Consider the following 18161-nt stretch of genomic DNA (forward strand, 5'->3'; position numbering starts at 1 on the left):
TCGAAAAATCAGAATTTTGGCTTTTCAGAATAAACTTGAAGAGCACATACACCCAAACGATACAAAACACTTTTATACGGCAACCCTCTTTCTATATGTTTTCCCATGTAACTCCTTGAAGGGAACAAGATTATCAGAGCAAGGAGAAGTCACAAACTATTCTGCTGATGGAGAAATAATAGTTTAAGTGCAAGAGATCAATAACTGCTAAGTTTTCTCCTAGTAAGGAACTTTTAGTGTGCACAGCACGTAACAATGTTAGACTTGTGAGGCAGAAAAGCCAACAGAAGAATATTCAGAAGTGCTTCTTTTCTCCTCCCTAGTTTTACAACCCGATGGAGGAGTGCTTGTAATTTACTTGTGAAGATCTCCAATGTAAAAGTCATCAATCATGTCAAAGACGCGGGTAGCATGCTGTGGCCTGTCACAGACAATAAAAAGATGGAAATACCAAGTAAGCTTTGGATGTATAATAAAGAATCCTTATAATGCTATGCATGACAAACTTTGCAGTTGAGTACAATAGAGTAAACTGAATAAGAATATACTATTTATTATATACTTTGCAAGCTGAAAAGTATATAGATTTTATCCTCATTTACCAGTTTCATGTATAAAATCCTATCTAGACATACATAAAAGCCAAGCCCAGAACAAAGAAGAATTTAGCTAACTAATCCTAGAGGGGACAAAACTGAAAGAGGCAACATGAAACTTTTGAAATTTTTCTAAGTGTTTCCAAATGAGGAACAAATGCATACCCATAAAACCCTTCAGTTGAATCATCTCCGGCATGGGCCAAGATGGCATCACCACCTGGGTGTTCCTCTACGTATGAGGTAACATCATAAACCTGCAGTTGTTAAATATAGTAAAACAAACAACAGAAGTGAGATATCTTAGTATTGTAGGAAGTTGCAAGTTCCAAGAATAGCATCAAGCCAAAGTTACCAATTACCTTGTCCTTAATGATGATCCAACAATCAGTCCTCTTATTATGTAGAGCTACCTCTGTTTTACTGTAGGATTTAGATGCCTAACAGAAAAGAAGAATATTCAAAAAGAGTTTGGAGTTACCTAGCGTACCTCCACATTAACAATGCAGCTAAGCATCTATGAAATACTGTCTAATCTATTACTGATATGTTAGATTAATAAATGTACAAACTATGAAAATATTTGAACTGTGAAAAACTGCAAAAATGTAAGTAATTTGTTTCAAAGTTCCCATGATTTACCTTAGAATTGTTACCATTTGATTGAACCTGGTTGGTATGAGCTGCATTGAAACAAACTTTCATCAATCAAGGAAAATCTGCATAACTTTTTTGTAACATTAAAACAATGAAAACAAAGAGACAAACACAATAAACTGAAGATTACCTGATTTACCATGCCGGGGTATCAAAATAAAAGCTCCAAGTAAGACACCCAGAATCAATGCTATCACAGCTATTGCCATATCTCACAATTAAGCTTCTTTTTACTGATCAACCCAGATTTACCCCATCGGCAATTTTAAAGAAATAGAGAAAAATGAGATAATCCCAGATGCAAACTAACGTCAAAAACTTCAAGCAGACAGTTCATTAGTAATTGGATGCTTAAAAGCATGTGCCAAGAGAAAAAAGAGGGTTTTGGGTAGCTGAGAAAAGAGAGAAATGAAAGAGTTTTTTCTAGAGCTAGAAATTTGAAATGCAAATGAAGAAGTGACTTAAAGAGAGTAAAAGCTAAAAGGTTTTCACCTGGAATACGGATTCGAATCTTGGCAGTCCGGCGATCGCGCTCAGGGGACTGGGGACGGATTTGCCGATGCGAACCTCTCCTAGTGTAGAATCTTTTGACTTCGCTGTCCCTTGATGTGATATTATTCGTGGTTTTTTTTTTTTATTGCTTCCCTGTCAGGTCCACATGCTGGAAATGGGTCAACCGATAAAGCCTGAATAAGCCCATAATTAGAAGGCGTATGAAAATTGCATTTTCTTTTTACCAAATACTACAGCCTTTGAAAATAAAAAAAAATTGGGTTTAATTCTGGAATTTTTCTTTTTAATAGTTGGTCTAATATTTAATAAATTCCTAAGGTAAGATAAAGGAGATGCTTTAAGTTGAGCCAAACTCGAAAAGGACCTGCCAAAAATCTTACTTTTTCTTTTCAAAATAATTAGAAATAACATACATCATAACACAAATACTACTAGTATTATAGTAACTTTTTTTTCTTGGTTTAATATTTAACTCTTGATTGAAATTAAGTTGGCTTGTAAAATTTTTCAGGAGGATGGATTGGGCAAGACTCCCCTGTTGATTGATTAGTACAGTTGACAAGGTTTAAGACAACTCCACTCTGGACAAAATGAACAGCATCAATGCATGGATAGCATGTGGTTTGTGTAACATTATAGTTAATAGTATAGAGTTCCAAAATGCAAGGTATAAATTGCCTTTGAAGCATTACCAAAGAATAATTTAATTATGAAAGGGAATTTCGAATTTCAATCTCATGTTCTTCCAGTTAACTACTTAAAAAAAAATTGTATGTCAAGCTCTCATTTGGCCTCCGCCGAAAGTAACAGTCGTAGCGCGTCTTATCCATCAGGAATAGAATAAAGTTACAAACAAAGAATCAATCACAGCAAAACTTCCTCTGTTACCCAATTCCCCTTTTCACCTTTCTTCGTGCCTGCCCCTTTATATCCGAACTAGTTCCCTTCAAGAAAAAAGTTAACAGAAAAATGGGCTGTTTCAGGCCTAAGAGTTCCAAAACCTCCGCTCCCATGCAGCCTTCCTCAACTGAACCTGTTCTTGCATACCCGGAAAACAAGAATCTCCAACTGGAGGTTCTTTTGCAGATTGCAGGATGCACGGTTCATCTAATGGATGAAGGAGAAGCCTTGGAACTCGCCAAGGGTGTGTTCACACTTGTCCGGATATTGGACGAGGGTGTTCCTCTTGCTACCATCGTCAAAGTTGGGGAGGATCTCCAATGGCCTTTGACAAAAGACGAGCCAGTAGTCAAGCTTGATTCGTTCCACTACCTGTTTTCCTTGCCGATGAAAGATGGGAATCCCCTGAGTTATGGAGTGACCTTTTCTGGGCAGTATGGTAGCAGCTTGTTGGACTCGTTTTTGAAGGACCACTCGTGCTTTTCTGGTGCAGCTTCAACTGGGGATAAACATGTTGATTGGAAGGAGTATGCCCCCAGAATTGAAGATTACAACAATTTTTTGGCAAAGGCCATTGCTGGAGGAACCGGCCAGATTGTTAAGGGAATCTTCATATGCACCAATGCTTATACTTCCCAGGTTTGCTTTGGAATATCAAAATCAATCTAGCCTAGGCATATTTATAATGTCATCCTCATTCTAGATAGCTAAGTATATGTACATAGCATTTAATCATCCCAATTAAGTTATCTGAATTTGGAAAACAAAATACTAATTAAGTTTAGGCATGAATAATCCAGTATTAATCAGTGAACTTGCATTCTTACGCCATACTAACCAATAAGAAAACATTCATTGGCAAAACCGCTAAAAGCCTAAAATGAAAAAGATTTGCCTCGCTTTGAATTGCCTTGGTTAGTCAATCTAAAGAAAAGAAGGGAAAAAGCAGGTTCAGAAAGGAGGGGAAATCATTTTAACGCAAGCTCCTGCGGAGAATAAAGGGATCACAGCAAGTAATGGCTACAGAAACAGCGGGGCCACAAGGAAGAGTGGAGCCAACAAAAGCCTAAAACGGTATCCTAAGACAAGAAAATTTTCTTTTCAATTATCACGCGATCATGGCATATATTTCCATTAAGTCAAAAAGATGCACATATTATTGTTGCCTCTGGTACTGTCTATTGTGTAGTGTGAGAAAGCTGTCCAAAATGACTGAAAAGATGAGCAAAGCAATGCTTGACATGGTTGGTGTCGCTAGCGGAACAGTGATGGCACCCTTGGTTAACTCCAAACCTGGGAAAGCTCTCCTATCCATGGTTCCAGGAGAAGTTCTTTTAGCTTCCCTTGATGCTGTCAGTGAGTAATCGATAAAGCCAAATATTATAGCGCTTCATTTCTTTAAAATTGGGAGTATAGTACATAGCATTGGTACAAAATATGAATCTTAATATCCCATCCTTTCACTGGTTGGAAAACTGTAAGGTGACCGCATTATTTTCCATTCTGTGCATGGCAGACAAGGTTCTAGATGCAGCTGAAGTTGCTGAAAAGCAAGCCTTTTCTGCAACCTCCACTGCAGCAACCAGAGTGATGACTGAGACGTAAGGAGACAAAAAATTGCAACACAAAATTTTCATTTCCCATTTTCTTGGATAATATATTTGTAATTAATTTCTCTATTTTGATTCCTGTTTATATATGGTTTGAGCACCAGGTTCGGTGAAAGAGCGGGGGAGGCCACTGAAGATGTGCTGGCAACCGCAGGGCATTGTGCTAGCGCTGCTTGGAATATCTTCAAGATAAGGAAGGCAATCACTCCTTCATCGACTGCCACTTCTGGATTATTGAACAATGCGGCCAAGTATAAAAGCAGGAAACCTTGATTGAAGTGATTTTCCTGTTCCACAAAAACAAAAATGGTTTAAAAGGCTATATGTTTTTTATATCAGCAATGCTACTGATGCATGGATTTCACATTGAAACTGAATCAAATCCTTTGAGTATTCTAAAGCATGTCAGACAGGATAACAAAGTACTCTGCCATGTAACTGTGTTTGGAATTGTCTATATATACGAATATTGAATCTGTCCGTATTTCCCCAAAAGTCTTTTTATTTTTTCACAAACAAAAGCAACTTTTTAACAGTATCATGTACCAAGCAAGATAATCAATTTAGTTAATTTGATTTATTTGAAGATAAATTAATTTAATTATGCTTATGCATATCCCATAAACAATTTGACTAAAATTTTCTCCATTGATTTCTCCTATTTCCTTTTTACCTTTTTTTTTTTTAAATTATGAAGGTCCTTTTTACCATTGAACCACAACAGTCTATAAAAATCTTTGAAGTAGCAAAATGAATCATAATTTAAATTTATAATTTGTTTAATTTTATTTAAATTATTTTTGTATATAAAAGAAAGTATACTATTAGTAGAACACAAGATTTCAATCAAAATCCCCTATCAATCTAATTTATCCATTTTGGCAATTCTTTTGTTTCTAATTATTAAATTAAATATACTTCTGTACTACTAGAACTAGAGGTCGAATAATAAGAACCGCTCTTTAATCGGCCCAGAGCGGTCCAAAAGTGTTGCGTTTTAGCTACCACTCTGGGCCTCTGGCTCAAGGATGCGCCGATCCTCCCAACTCAAACGACAGTCGTTTCATGATAGCAGTTTTCAGTTATTAGTTGCACTTACCAGGTCACCTGTCACTTTACCAGCATCGTCTCTCCAAAGTAGATGTGATAACCAAATCGTGCTGTGTCTGAAAACCCCAAACCCTAAAGGAGACAAAAAAAAAAAAAAAACCTCGGCAAATAAACGTCAAAAATGGAAAATGAAGCAAAGCTAAGCATATACAGAGCAACGAGGGCTATAAAACGCAAAGACAACACTCTCTACAACGCACTAAGATCAATTTACGAGGACTCAATCTTTGTCGGCGAAATCTCCCAGCTGTGGCCCCAAGTCCCCCTCGTCGCCAACCTCCGTTGCGGTCTCTGGTATTCTCCGAACTTTCAGTCCACTTGTTACTTTAAATCCACCGACGGTCACACCAATAATTGGTCTTTTAATACCTCCCGTCTCAATTTCCATATCGCCCTTCTCGCCGGTAAAAACAGATATAAATAAGTTAAATTTTTTCTCTTTTTTTCTTTTTTTGATGTAATTTGAAATGAATGTTTTTTGGGTTTTTTTTTTGTTATTTATTGGTAGGACAGAAAGGAGGATGTATTATAGTTGATTCGACGCGGAGAGGGAAGCGGTTCCCTGATAGTATGTCGAAAACAATACCTATTTGGACATGTGTTTTGAATCGCTCTGTTTTCAATTATTTGAACAAGTCGCGTAATGAATCTAATGATGATGGCTCGTTGCTGGAGCGGGTGAGTATTAGTAATATTCTCTGTTTAAAGTTTATCAATTTTGTTGAATTTTGCATCATTTTTAGTATTGTTTTCAATCTTGCTTGCGGTTGTCAAATTTCAGGTTTTGTGTTCGTTGAAATGTTTGAGTTTACATAATAACCCGAGTCATTTAATTCTTAATGGCCAAAATTCTTGTGAAGGAATTTCTTTTTTCCCCCTAAAAATGCTCTTCGCATCTATCAAGTTTCAAGTAAGTATCATTTTTAATATGACAAGAACTTGATCAAGGTTTAGGGCTGAGACTGCATGACTTGCATTTATGCTTTTTCTCTGGGTTGAGGTGTGATGCACAGAAAGCTACCTCATTGATTGAAAGTGACTGCATTTTGGTAGAAACATAGAAGCACTGTCTTGTTCCTGTTTTCTGACTTGCTTCTCTACAGGATTCAGATGCAGGGCAGAATTCTGTCGATTGGGATTGTTCATTGCACCTTCCCCTTTGGGTTTCTGGGACAGAGAAGGCAGCAATTGAGGATCGGTTAGAAGGATGGACTAAAGACCTAAATGCGAGTGGGGCTGATATTGCGGCTCTTGCCTTGTGCTTAAAAAAGCCCTTGCGTCCTTTATGGATTTCTCAGAAAACTGTCATCTGGATAAATGAAGTACCTGATCATGATTCTTGGGATTTCACGCCAATAATTCTTGTTTCTTCCTCTTCCTCTACTGGTGTAACTCAACATAGGACTACCTCAGAGTTTAGCTGGAATTATATACCAGGAGCTGGAGATGATGAAGAAAGCTGGGCTAGGGGATTGTCTCCTAATCTCTTTTGGAATCATGCCTATGATCTTATTAGCTCCGGGCCAGATATGTGTAACCAGAAGGTTGCTGATATAGTTGAGAAGGACAGAGTATATCGTGCTCAAAGGGGGCAGAATACTCCACAGATCACTGCCAAGACCACAATATCTGGAACTTCACCTAATCTTCCTTGTTTAGACCCCCTGTTATGTTCAGATATTTCAAACCTTAACATTAGCTCTTCTGATGGAGAATGTGGAATATTTTGGCTAGGATCTACTAATGTTGCTCTGGGCTCCTCTCAAGTTGGTATGATGAATTGGCAGTTCCTTGCATTGGTCATCCATTCTCACTACTTTCTTTTAGTTACAAAAATTTGTTGTTTTTCTTTTTTTTTTTTGGTTATACATGTAGATGATCCCCACAAGATTACTCCTTTGGTAAAGTTTATAAAAGAAACACACTGAGATTGACGTACACGCTAAAATCAAAAAGAGTAGGTGACATATTTCTGTCAACCTGTCTGATAAATTTGTTAAGCACTTGTTTTTAATCTTTTCCCAAGTATGAGATTTTGTTCATATTTCTCTTTATTCTATCTCATTGGTGAATGAGCTGATGGATGAAGCAGTTTAGTTGACAAATTTCCCTTAGAGATTCTAAGTGAGTTGATGCATGTTGTCTGGGAACTTGGTGTCTACAATGAAATTCCACACAATTGATCCCGTAGGACTGAATCTAATGTAACATTGATAAGGATGCTGAATTCTTTAGAAGAGTGGGGAAAATGGTTGTGTGTAATGATAGTGATGGTGGTGCCAAAAGTGGACAGTTTATGGTGGTTGCAGTGTATGTATTTGCTAGACTAGAATCAGATCTTTGTTTACTTGTTTATTTCTCTTTCTATCCTTGGTGTCAGTGACACCAATCAAGCAGTGAGCTCTTTGTGTGATTTTCTAGTGCCTAATACATTGTTTTACTTATGTGGTGCAGCTGAAAATGCATCTAATGTTGATTGCATATTGAATTGTGATCAAAGGTCAATTTCCGTCTGTCTTTCAGAGGCTGAAGCATATTTGCATCTTCCTATTGTGGTCTGTATGCAAGTGAAGGGGAATCATGAGTTTGTTTATTATCATTTTTGTATTTTTCCTGCTTACTTTTGTTTCTTCTGTCCAGAATTCAAAATTGGATCGGTTTTCCTTGTTTAATAATCTTTCTTCCGCGGTTAGCTTTGCAAAGCTAAATGTTACAAAAGGGAGAACACTTCTTATATGTTGCCATGATGGTAAATGTCCCATTTTCCTAATCAAACTATCTTTTTCTTTTCAACCACCTTTGGTTGAGCTCTGTATCGTTGCATTATGGAAAATAAAATGGATTGATTTGTTTGTATGATATTGGATAGCACTGAAATATCCTCTAACATGTTCTTATGCATCTGTTGTCAGGGGAAGATATTAGTGTATGCGTTTGTCTGGCAATCTTGATATTGTTATTTGATGATGAAGGTATGCTATCTTACACTAACTTTACATGATTTCACTAACTTTACAATATTTACCTTTGTGTATTAGAATAAAAAGAAGCCAAGCTTCATTTAAAAGCTTTACAAACAACCAAATCAAAGCTATTATTTTGGGATTCACATGACTGCAGGGATGTTAAGGATATTTTATGCATCAGTCATGCATTTCTCTGCAAGACGTACCTCTTCCAAGGATGTTACTGTGTTATAGTTTTCGCAACTATCACACCCTTGTACGATAGCTTGGTTTTAGCATCATTCTTTTGTTTTCTGAATTTAAAGTTCTTGGGTGATTTCTCAACTTTTCACCATTTTTCAGGGTCCTTTGATGGTGGCAAATCCTTCAGTGAGACATGTATCACGAAATGTGAGATGCGGCGACGACTTGTGTATATTTGTAGATTTGCAATAAAGGCCAGGCCATCCAGAGGAAACCTCAAACAAGTCTTCAGTTTTCTTAATACTGGAAGAGCCGCCTAATTCCTGGATGTTTGATCAGCTCTCTTCAGATGTATACACTGAAATGATACTGACTGGCAGAATTATTACTCAATTGTAGTTTTCAGGAAAGCCAGAAGATCTTTGGTGAAAACTGAAAGTTTTGCATTGTTCTTTTCTAATGAATATTTTATGTACCAATAGAAATTAAATGAATGTTTTGGTAAAGTCAGAAAGGGAATAGTACAACGTACCAAAAAAAAAAAAAAAAAGGTGGACAATAACCTTTTACGAACATTGTTGTATCAGACTCTCGTATCAAGTCTATGTTTTCTGTTATGGTGTTTTTATTGACCACCAGCATTAAATGTGAGTTGTATCCCATGGAAATTGCCCTTTTTCCGGTCTCTTCTCCTTTCTTGTTTTGTTGGGTTTGATTGATTGTATGATATGGGCCACTTCGAGTCTCAAAGGCAAGTACAAGTATGATTATAGTAAATCAAGAATGCTATTAACTTATAATCAGAAAGTTAATACTACTAATAATAATCACAATAGAAGTAGCTTGTAACTTTAATTGTAACAACCCCTATATCAAATTCCTTAATAAGCAAGCTTGAATTCTTTGGGAATTGCTTAGCTTCTTTTGCATGGAGGTTTAACAGTTTCACAAATTATTTATTTATTTCTGATTCTCACTCAATTTTTTTATAAAGACCATTTTCATATAAAAGAAACACATTCTAACCCCNCCTCCAACAAGTTTTAAGCTTCCATTTTCAAATTCCTTTAATCAGCTCTTTAGTTAGAAAGAATTTCTTGTCATTCCAAAAGTGCTATTTAACCCCCCCCCCCCCCCCCCCCCCCCTTTTTTTTTTTTGTCCCAAGGTAGTACCAGGGGGTTTAGGTCCATGTGCTTAGTTCACTGGACTTGTAATTTGCAAAATTTCAGATCAAAAGCAAAAAGGATAACTTCAAATAAATAAGATTAGAAAGATATTTTTTTCCATGATAGTAAAAAAGGATAATACTATATATAATAACAACATAGTACAGACTTTGGAGCTGTCTCTGGCCCAGTTTTAGTTCCCATGGGTGGTGCTTCGTCAAGAACCCACCGTCCATTTTTTTTTCTGTTCTGATTAATCTGTCTGTGTTATGAACACATCATCTATTAATTAACCTTAATTAGCAATATTGTTAATATTGTTGTTATTTTGTGTACTTAAGAAAAAGCAAAAAAGAAATGGAGATGCAAATTTATAACTAAGAATGGCAGAAGGAATCTCCGCCAATAAGAAACTTGAGAAGTAGAGATAGGATCGAGGGTGGGCTTTAGATTAGCCGTCATGGTATATTTAAAAGTACAGACATATTTTTATTTTTATCCCATTTGCACATGAAGATTAATAATGCTATTGTTATTAGCATAAATCCTAAGTTTGTTTATGATTATGAGTTTGGGATACACCATGAGAACCTAAAACTGGACAATGGTTCCCTCCTCCTTTCCCAGTGGGACAACGAAGCCAATCCAAGAGGAATTAGTCTCTGAATGCACGTGATCAACTTTTTGCATGCCCATAATTGGAAACCGTAATGGATAGAAATAAGCATATAAAGTATAAACCCAACATCAATCTTGACCCATTAAAATAGTTGCTTTAAACTCAAAATTTTGAACAAGACAATCAGTAATATATCTGGTACCGAAGTGCAACAAAAAAAGGTAAAGCTTTAAACTTAAAAAAAAAAAAAAAGTAAAAGATGAAAGGCCAAGATCAAACGGCTGGTAATATTTTACATTTTCTTGACTTAATGGAAAGCTTATGATTTTTTAAAGGGCATCGAGAAAAAGATGGAGAGTTCTTTCCTGTCTTGTTTGCAATCTAATATGATACTAGTGATTTTAACTTTTGTCACTGTCTAAATGGAGAGGTCCCCATTGTCCATTGAAGCATGCCTAAGCCTAATTGCTTTGCCATGGACCAAGGTCATGTCACAGCCAGAGATCAGCAAGAACCACGATCATCATCACCATCACTTTCAAGCTTTTTCTCTTTGGATTCATCAATTATGCCAGTACTAGCTTCTGCAATTAACTATACTGGCGTGGAATTAAAGTAGTCTTAAAATTAGTGGTTTACAATTAAAGTGAAGATCAACCTGTCCCATTTTCACATTTGGTTTAATCAACTAAACCCTGTCTTATCATATATATATATATATATCGGTATCTTTTTTACTCTTCATTTTTCTGATATGGTGTTAAGTAGAATGTCCATTCCTTGATATTTTCTTTTTATGGTATGAATGGAATATGAATTCTGATGTTTTGGTACAATTATTAATTATTCTCTCGAATCTGGTGCCACACTGTTTGAGTGTCAATCAATAAAGATGAGGAGATTTTGATGTGCATCACTTTTTTTCCTTTTGAAATTACATCATTAGTTGGTATTCATAAAAAGATAGGAAATGTAATTATTTCCTATCATAAGAAGAACGTCAGAAGACCCCTCTTCAGATGAGTTGGTCGACACTCTTTTCTTATACAGATAAAAAAAAAAAATCCTTCCGTTGTTCCTCTACCTTTCTATCCTCACAAAGCCCCTCTTATGAATATGAACAAAAACAATCAAGAGCCCAGAACCAAATTTATACATCATTACATATATAACTCCAGCAGGTTGTAAGCAAAATAAACATAATATAACTATACAAAAAGATATTAACTGAACTATCAACAGCCACTTTAAACCGTGCGTAAACCCAACACAAAACTTTTAAAATAACACCTTGCACCAGATGGCCAAGGCTAGCATCCACAAATTAACACCGCCAATAAGAGAACCAGAAAAGGCCAGAGCTCTGAGTCACTCATCCACAAAAGGCCAGAACAACAAAGCATTATTTATAATAAAATGAAATAATATTCATATTATCTTTGATTTATTCTAATTTTAATAAACGATCATTTGTTATACTCAAAATTTATTAATTGTGACGATGTCGCGTCAAAATTTCGTGAACATATTCGAATTTGTAGAATTATTACTTGAGAAATCAATCGACTTTTATCAGTACCTTGCATTTGGGGCGAGAGTGGGGTGAGTGGATCTGAGGTCTGGCTATGCTCGAATGGAGGGTTCTGTTTGGGTTTCTGCACATGAGTGGGATGCTTCTCCAAGTTTCAATGCTCCCTCGGGGCCTGCTGTGATAATTGATGCAGGGAAAGGGCTGTTCGTTGCTTGTTGGTGTGGGGCCATTCACAGGCGCCACTGTCGGTTGCGTGCAGGTTTCATAAAAGGGTTCACTAGGGGAAGTGGATACTACTATACAACTGCTTTTGTTGGACGTCAGAGACCCTGGGTTTTGCTGCTTGTCTGTAACAGAGTAAAGATGATGTCGAAGCAATCGAGGGAGTGTCTGATCAATGATCTCGCATGACTCCAATGCTACTTATTTTTGCTGTTCAGTAGTGGTCTTCTTTTGCTCCAGGATATGTTACTAATTATAACAATGTTTTTTAGGGAATGATCTACTCTAACTGCACAGGAAAGTTCCTGTATAGCTTCGAATCTAGGTCACTTAGTTCTTGACAGATCGAAAGTGTAAGTGGCTCCTCTGCCTCATCCAAATGTCCTTTGTGTGTAGGAAACTTAGGAGCTCACCACTTGTGTTTTGGTGGAGATCATGCTACCGCGAGTCTTTGAACGTTGAAGACTAGCTCGGGCATCTCCATTCTTTTCTTTTCATTACAGGAATGAAATGATTAATTTCAAAAAATATATATATATATAGACAAGCAAGTTATTTTCTGCAGGTTGAAAAAGCTACCCATCACAAATATATCTGCAACTGCAAGCATACTGAAAATAAATTTTCCCCGGTTGTTAACAGTAATGTCTTAACTCTTAATTAAGAATACTAATTAGCGAGAAATTAATTGTTTTTCGAAAAAAGACTTTCCTTTTAATGCATTTTTTTAAGGTCAAATCAACACATTAAATATCAAAATACTATTTCTAAAAAGTTTAATTAATAGTAAGCTTCTAAAGTGTTTTTTTTTTTTTTATTGGAAGGTGATGGTAAGCTTCTAAAGTTGCAACAGCATTTACAAAGATCTCCCAGCATTTGCAAAATGAAAACAAGTAAATAAATCCTTGTTAGAAAGTTCGAAACCACTGATCTATGAAATTAAAACTTTGCCACCTACTTCACCTGTCATTGGAGAACCAACATTTTATATATTCCATTAATCTACTGTTAGCTGGCTTTAGTTGCAGCATGAGCATATATGCAGTGGCTTGGTAACGAACCAACTCAAATAATTAATACTCACAAAAGCACACATGACGAAATTGTTTTTCCCCCACCTCCCAATGTACACTTTGCAATGCTCCACGTCCCTGGTTTCCGGCCACTTTAGCCACGTCCCTGGTTTTGGTAATTCCATTCGTACTAAGTTAGGCATAGATACGATGAATTCTCCAGCTACCTCATGACTGGCACATGCTTCATATGTTTTATTGCTCATCAGAATAACATATACTATCTCCCTTCAAAATTGGCCCCCTATAAAATACTAGAAAAAATTTAAAAAAATGTTGGGATTTGGGATTATTTTTATTTCTTATTAAATTTTAGAAAGATGAAGCTTTAGAGGTGGGCCTGTCTCGGTTTATTTCGTTTTGTTTAAAGCTGGGTTTTATATAATAATAATCCCACTTTGTCTCACAAATATAGTTTGTTTATTAAGTCCACTAATTGAAATTAACACCATCCAAGTTTTGGTTAACCTAACATACATAGGGAATGGTGATGGGTTAATTTAATTTAATTTAATGGCTAATCCTATCTGCTGTCCTTGAAAATTCCCACGAGGGAATAGGCCCATAAAATAACTCACCAAGTTCATGCCGAGAAAACCGGCCTTCGCCATCATATTTTCACACGTTTATGATGTGAATCCCCAATATCAAAAGATATTTATTGGCAACACATAGACGTTGAGTCATTGGTTGAAAGTCTTCAAAGGATTTTTGGTGCCTTTTTAATTGGTTTTACATTGAAATTAACAAGAGTTAAGGCTTAAGACTTCGATTCCAAATATATTTTTTTCTTCTTCGGGATTCATCTAAATCATTGAGAAAAAAATATATAAAATTGATAAGTCCATTTCATACAATAAAACACTAATTTGAATTTATTTAATATTAACATCCATCATCATAATATTATTACACTCCTACGTCATTGATTATGCATGAATGTATGCCAATTTGGTAACTGATAATTTGTTTAAATCGTTGGTACCTCACTTTCTCTTGATGGGTCAAATAAAACAAAATTTATATAAGAGAGTTAGAATGGTTTACAAGGGGATACTAAAACGAACAAACCTATTGGAAATTAAACGACAAAGAACTACTCCTTGGCATAATTTCGACATATATATCTCTAACACACCATATATACCTAATCAATGTACCCAAAAAATAAAAAAAGACATTATACCTACTCTGATGACTTCTATTGACACTAGTATTTTTTGTCTTCTAAGAGGAGATTAATCGTTAGGCGAGAGCAAGAGCGGACCCATGTTTATGAGAGTGGTGTCGCAATTAAAAAAATATTTATTTATTATATTATTTTTTAAAAATTTTTTATATTTAATAATACTATGAACCCATTAATTTTATTACAATTTTGTAGGTAGTGGGGGTCAAAAGGTAGATTTTATTAAAAGATTTATATATTAATAATATTTAAATATATATATATTTTTTAAAAATAAATATTATCAAAAGGTAGATTTATCACAAAATAATTTATATATTAATATTTAAATTCTACAGGGAAAGATAAATAAAATTTCTTTTTATAATATAAGATTTTATAAAAAAATCAAAACCTAAAGCACTCTCTCTCCAAAAACTCAAGTCTTACTCTTGAGACTTACAGTGATTTTGCTATGTTTTTCACTTTCTCAAAACAACTCAATTAAGTTTCAATTGTAAGTAATTTTCAATACAAGTTAAATTTTTAAATATTTCATGTCTATGACGAGTGGATGAATAGTTACTTGGTGATATATTTTGAAAAAGATGTATCTAATAGTATTTCTACTAATATTTCATACAACGTTTTCAAAATATGAAAAATTAACAATTATAGTTTTTGTAGATATTTTTACTTTAAAGTATTAAATGAATGTATTGAATATGCATTTTCTTTAATTTAATGTTAAAACTTGTACTTTATGAATTTAACATATTAATTTTTTAATTATTATTTTAATTATGACATTATTTAAAAAAATTCTTGAATTTACCCCTGGGCGAGAGTAAAGAATAATCTAGCAATAAAGAAGAAGGATCTGCGTGAACAGTCTTTATGTCAATAATCTTCTACAAGAAATTAATTGGCAATGTTTGAAAATGATTTGTGATAATTTTAGGAAGTGTTCGATGTTCTCATTCTTCAAAACAGATCAAAGAGAGGGAGAAAGTTTGGTTTTAAGACACTTGGTTCTATGGTTAAAGGAAAAAGGTCATTTGGAATCTCAACAGCGTTTGGCTCTAGGAACACAAAATTGGGATGATTATTACTAGATTTTATCCCTAGAAATGCCTTTTGGAGGAAACACATGGTAAAGGATAGATTCTTTAGTGAGGCAAGTGGGAGAAACGATGGATAGAGGAGGACGGGAGCTGGTCAGTCGGAAGAGGGCAATCCAAAAGCGATAGAGAATAAAAGCTATCATCATGCCCTAATTGGAGAATAAGACGAACTGATTGTCAACAAACTTGGTCAGACCCAGATTGGATATGAGGGAAAATCATTCAAGATTAGGTGTCTCGAGGACTTCCCTTGAGTGTTAACTTAAATTTAATGTAGATGAGTCAACTATAGGGAAGCTTGGACTGACGGATTGTGGAGTGTTCAAGGATTCCAATGGATCTGTTATTAGTGTTTTCTTTGGTCTTTTAGGTGTCCAAGATTCAAATTATGCCAAACTTATATATGACTAGCAAAAATATAATTTCATTATCTGCTTCTTCCTCGTTGGTAGGTATCAAAGAATTGATTGTCACATCTGATTTTAAGGTAGCGTTTTCTTCAAACTGTAATAAAATTAAAATGACACATCTTTAATAAAATTGATGATTTGAGAAATTTTATTGGAGACATTGTATTTTCGCACACATGTTGTAAACTTCAATCTAATCTTCTTATGGTTGATCAAAATATTGTACCAGTCCTTGATAGTTAATAAAACTTTTATTAATTTGAATGAAAAAAAATCATACCTACTTTTTAAGACAAACACAGCAAATCAGAAGGGAAAAAAAAACCATTTATATATATTATTCATCACTGCAATGGTGGCATTTTTATTAAAACATTAGGCTATTTTGTGAGTAGCTTATATTATATAGCTCTTAAATAGAAATTTTAGATTAAGTTCCTTTCTAAATGAAGTTCCTAAACTCGAAACAATTAATGATGTGGTTAAGAAATTCCATATATCTAAGCAATTTAGATTTGCAACAATGTTTATAAAAAGAAAAAAATAGGTTTGTATCAAATTTCTTTTTAAAAGAGATTTTATAAACTTGACTTTAGATGAGTTTATCTGCAATTTTGTTGGTCAAAAAAATGCTTAATACATTTATTTTTGTTGCATATGTCGTAGTCTTTCTCGGGAAAATGTCAATGACTATTAATAATTGAACTCAAAACACTGTTCTATATTTGATCAATTTGATGGCATTAATGGAAGATTCTTCTGCACCACCCGGAAGCATCTAAATATTCATTTATTCCTCCCTGGAGAAGCATATCTTAATGAAGATTATCAATTCATAGAATATAATAAATGGCATCCAATAAGATCTTATTGGATGGAAATGGGGAATTTCTTGGTGAGCAGAAGATCTTATACTACATTAAGCAAACGCTATCTTATTCTTATAAGAAAATTTCAAAGAGAAAAGATGCAAAAAGTATTTAAATGTGGCAGGTCCAGGTGGAAGAAGTTGGAACTGTTTAGTGGCAGCTGCAACAGCTTATGAACTCCGAAATGCAATAAGCAAAATGCTTTAACGAATAACCACATCGCTCACCACTAAATAATGGGATTTGAAACAGATATTTTGTCCTTTTATTCTAGGAAATCATCATGTAATCATAGCAAAAGATGGAGAATATATAGGATTCTCGCCCCATCAAGGCCCTTCAGCTGAATATCTTACTATACATCATCCTTGGAAGTTATGATTATGTGTCAAGATTAGAGTAGTGCACAAAAATTTAGGATACAAACAAGCAACATGTTTCATAAAGGTGCTTGAATTGTTCAATGTTCCAAAAGTAGAAAAGAGTAAGTACAAAATTTGGTTAGAAAACAAAAAAACAATCATGGATCATGAATTTGCTTATATCATGTCATAAGTTGATGGAAGATCTCATATGATCTCCTGGAGATTTCACATATCTAGAAATGAATTTCGTGTATTATTGTTGGGACGGTGCAGTGTGATCGTAGACAAAGCAGAGAGCTTGAGATATTCTAGTATCCTTTGCACTTGTAATTAATGTGGGGAAAGATTCTGTATGTTTTCTTGTACTTTTATTATTAATCAATGATCTGTGTTTTCGGGTTATTAATCGTCATAGCATGCATTATTATTATTATTATTATAAGACACGTCAAAAGAGGCAGAAGTCTGTGACAGCTCCAGAGCTCCAATGATATTTTTGTTCATTAATTTTATGGGTGGGAGAGAGCTTAAAGGATGCTTTTGCCCAATTTAAAGCGATCTAATTAAAATGAAGCAAAGTAGCTATACAGCTTAATTATATGTCATTTCCTTTTGAGAGAGAGAGAGATAAGAGAATGATTAAAAGTCCAGCAATACAGCTTAGAATATGATGCTATGCCTGCATATATAGGATCAGTGTAAGCAACTGACTGCAATTTGGATTGACAAAAAGGAATATGCTTTACACTTAATTAAAAAAACCTGCTTGACTTTAGGAAAAAAGGAGAACCCCTCAATTTTTGTAGAAAAGAAGCTTTTAATTTGAACTCATTCCAAGAGCTTTTCTTCTAATTTTAAATTCTTTTAACCCTTTTTAACTTATAAAATTTAGAAATTTACAGTGTAATCTCTGGCCTTTTAAGTGATGATCTTGATGTATTAAAATATCCAAAAAAAGAAAAAAATGGTTCCCACATTGTTAATTTTATGGATGGAAAAGCCAAAAACTATGATCATGTTTAAAAGTAACAAAGCAAACTCTTAGAAAATTCATGTATATATATTATTCAATTTCGGA

The 18161-nt window shown here is 34.7% G+C and overlaps 3 protein-coding genes across 4 annotated transcripts; 2 read left to right on the plus strand and 1 right to left on the minus strand.

Annotated features, from left to right (window-relative positions):
• On the minus strand, positions 4-1879 carry LOC18588515 (cytochrome B5-like protein). The gene is made up of 6 exons (XM_007012973.2): positions 1746-1879; positions 1384-1486; positions 1239-1279; positions 959-1036; positions 762-853; positions 4-421 (listed from the first exon to the last, which is right to left on the minus strand). The coding sequence occupies exons 2-6, from the start codon at positions 1460-1462 to the stop codon at positions 355-357; spliced, it is 357 nt and encodes a 118-aa protein (XP_007013035.2). The 5' UTR covers positions 1463-1486; positions 1746-1879; the 3' UTR covers positions 4-354.
• On the plus strand, positions 2635-4760 carry LOC18588516. The gene is made up of 5 exons (XM_007012974.2): positions 2635-3305; positions 3616-3740; positions 3856-4022; positions 4183-4267; positions 4381-4760. Exons 1-5 carry the CDS (start codon positions 2736-2738, stop codon positions 4547-4549), a joined length of 1116 nt encoding a protein of 371 aa, XP_007013036.2. The 5' UTR covers positions 2635-2735; the 3' UTR covers positions 4550-4760.
• LOC18588517 (uncharacterized protein C3F10.06c) lies at positions 5371-9213 on the plus strand. 2 transcript variants are annotated; one of them, XM_007012976.2, is made up of 7 exons: positions 5372-5790; positions 5895-6064; positions 6490-7156; positions 7841-7941; positions 8027-8135; positions 8299-8358; positions 8695-9213. In XM_007012976.2, the coding sequence occupies exons 1-7, from the start codon at positions 5508-5510 to the stop codon at positions 8853-8855; spliced, it is 1551 nt and encodes a 516-aa protein (XP_007013038.2). In that variant the 5' UTR covers positions 5372-5507; the 3' UTR covers positions 8856-9213. The 2 variants fall into 2 exon arrangements, with proteins under 2 accessions (XP_017982832.1, XP_007013038.2); XM_018127343.1 differs by lacking the exons at positions 8027-8135; positions 8299-8358; positions 8695-9213 and having other exon boundaries at positions 5371-5790; positions 6490-7343; positions 7841-7928.

This window comes from Theobroma cacao, chromosome 9 (assembly GCF_000208745.1).
Source record: "Theobroma cacao cultivar B97-61/B2 chromosome 9, Criollo_cocoa_genome_V2, whole genome shotgun sequence".
In the NCBI taxonomy this organism is placed as follows: domain Eukaryota; kingdom Viridiplantae; phylum Streptophyta; class Magnoliopsida; order Malvales; family Malvaceae; genus Theobroma; species Theobroma cacao.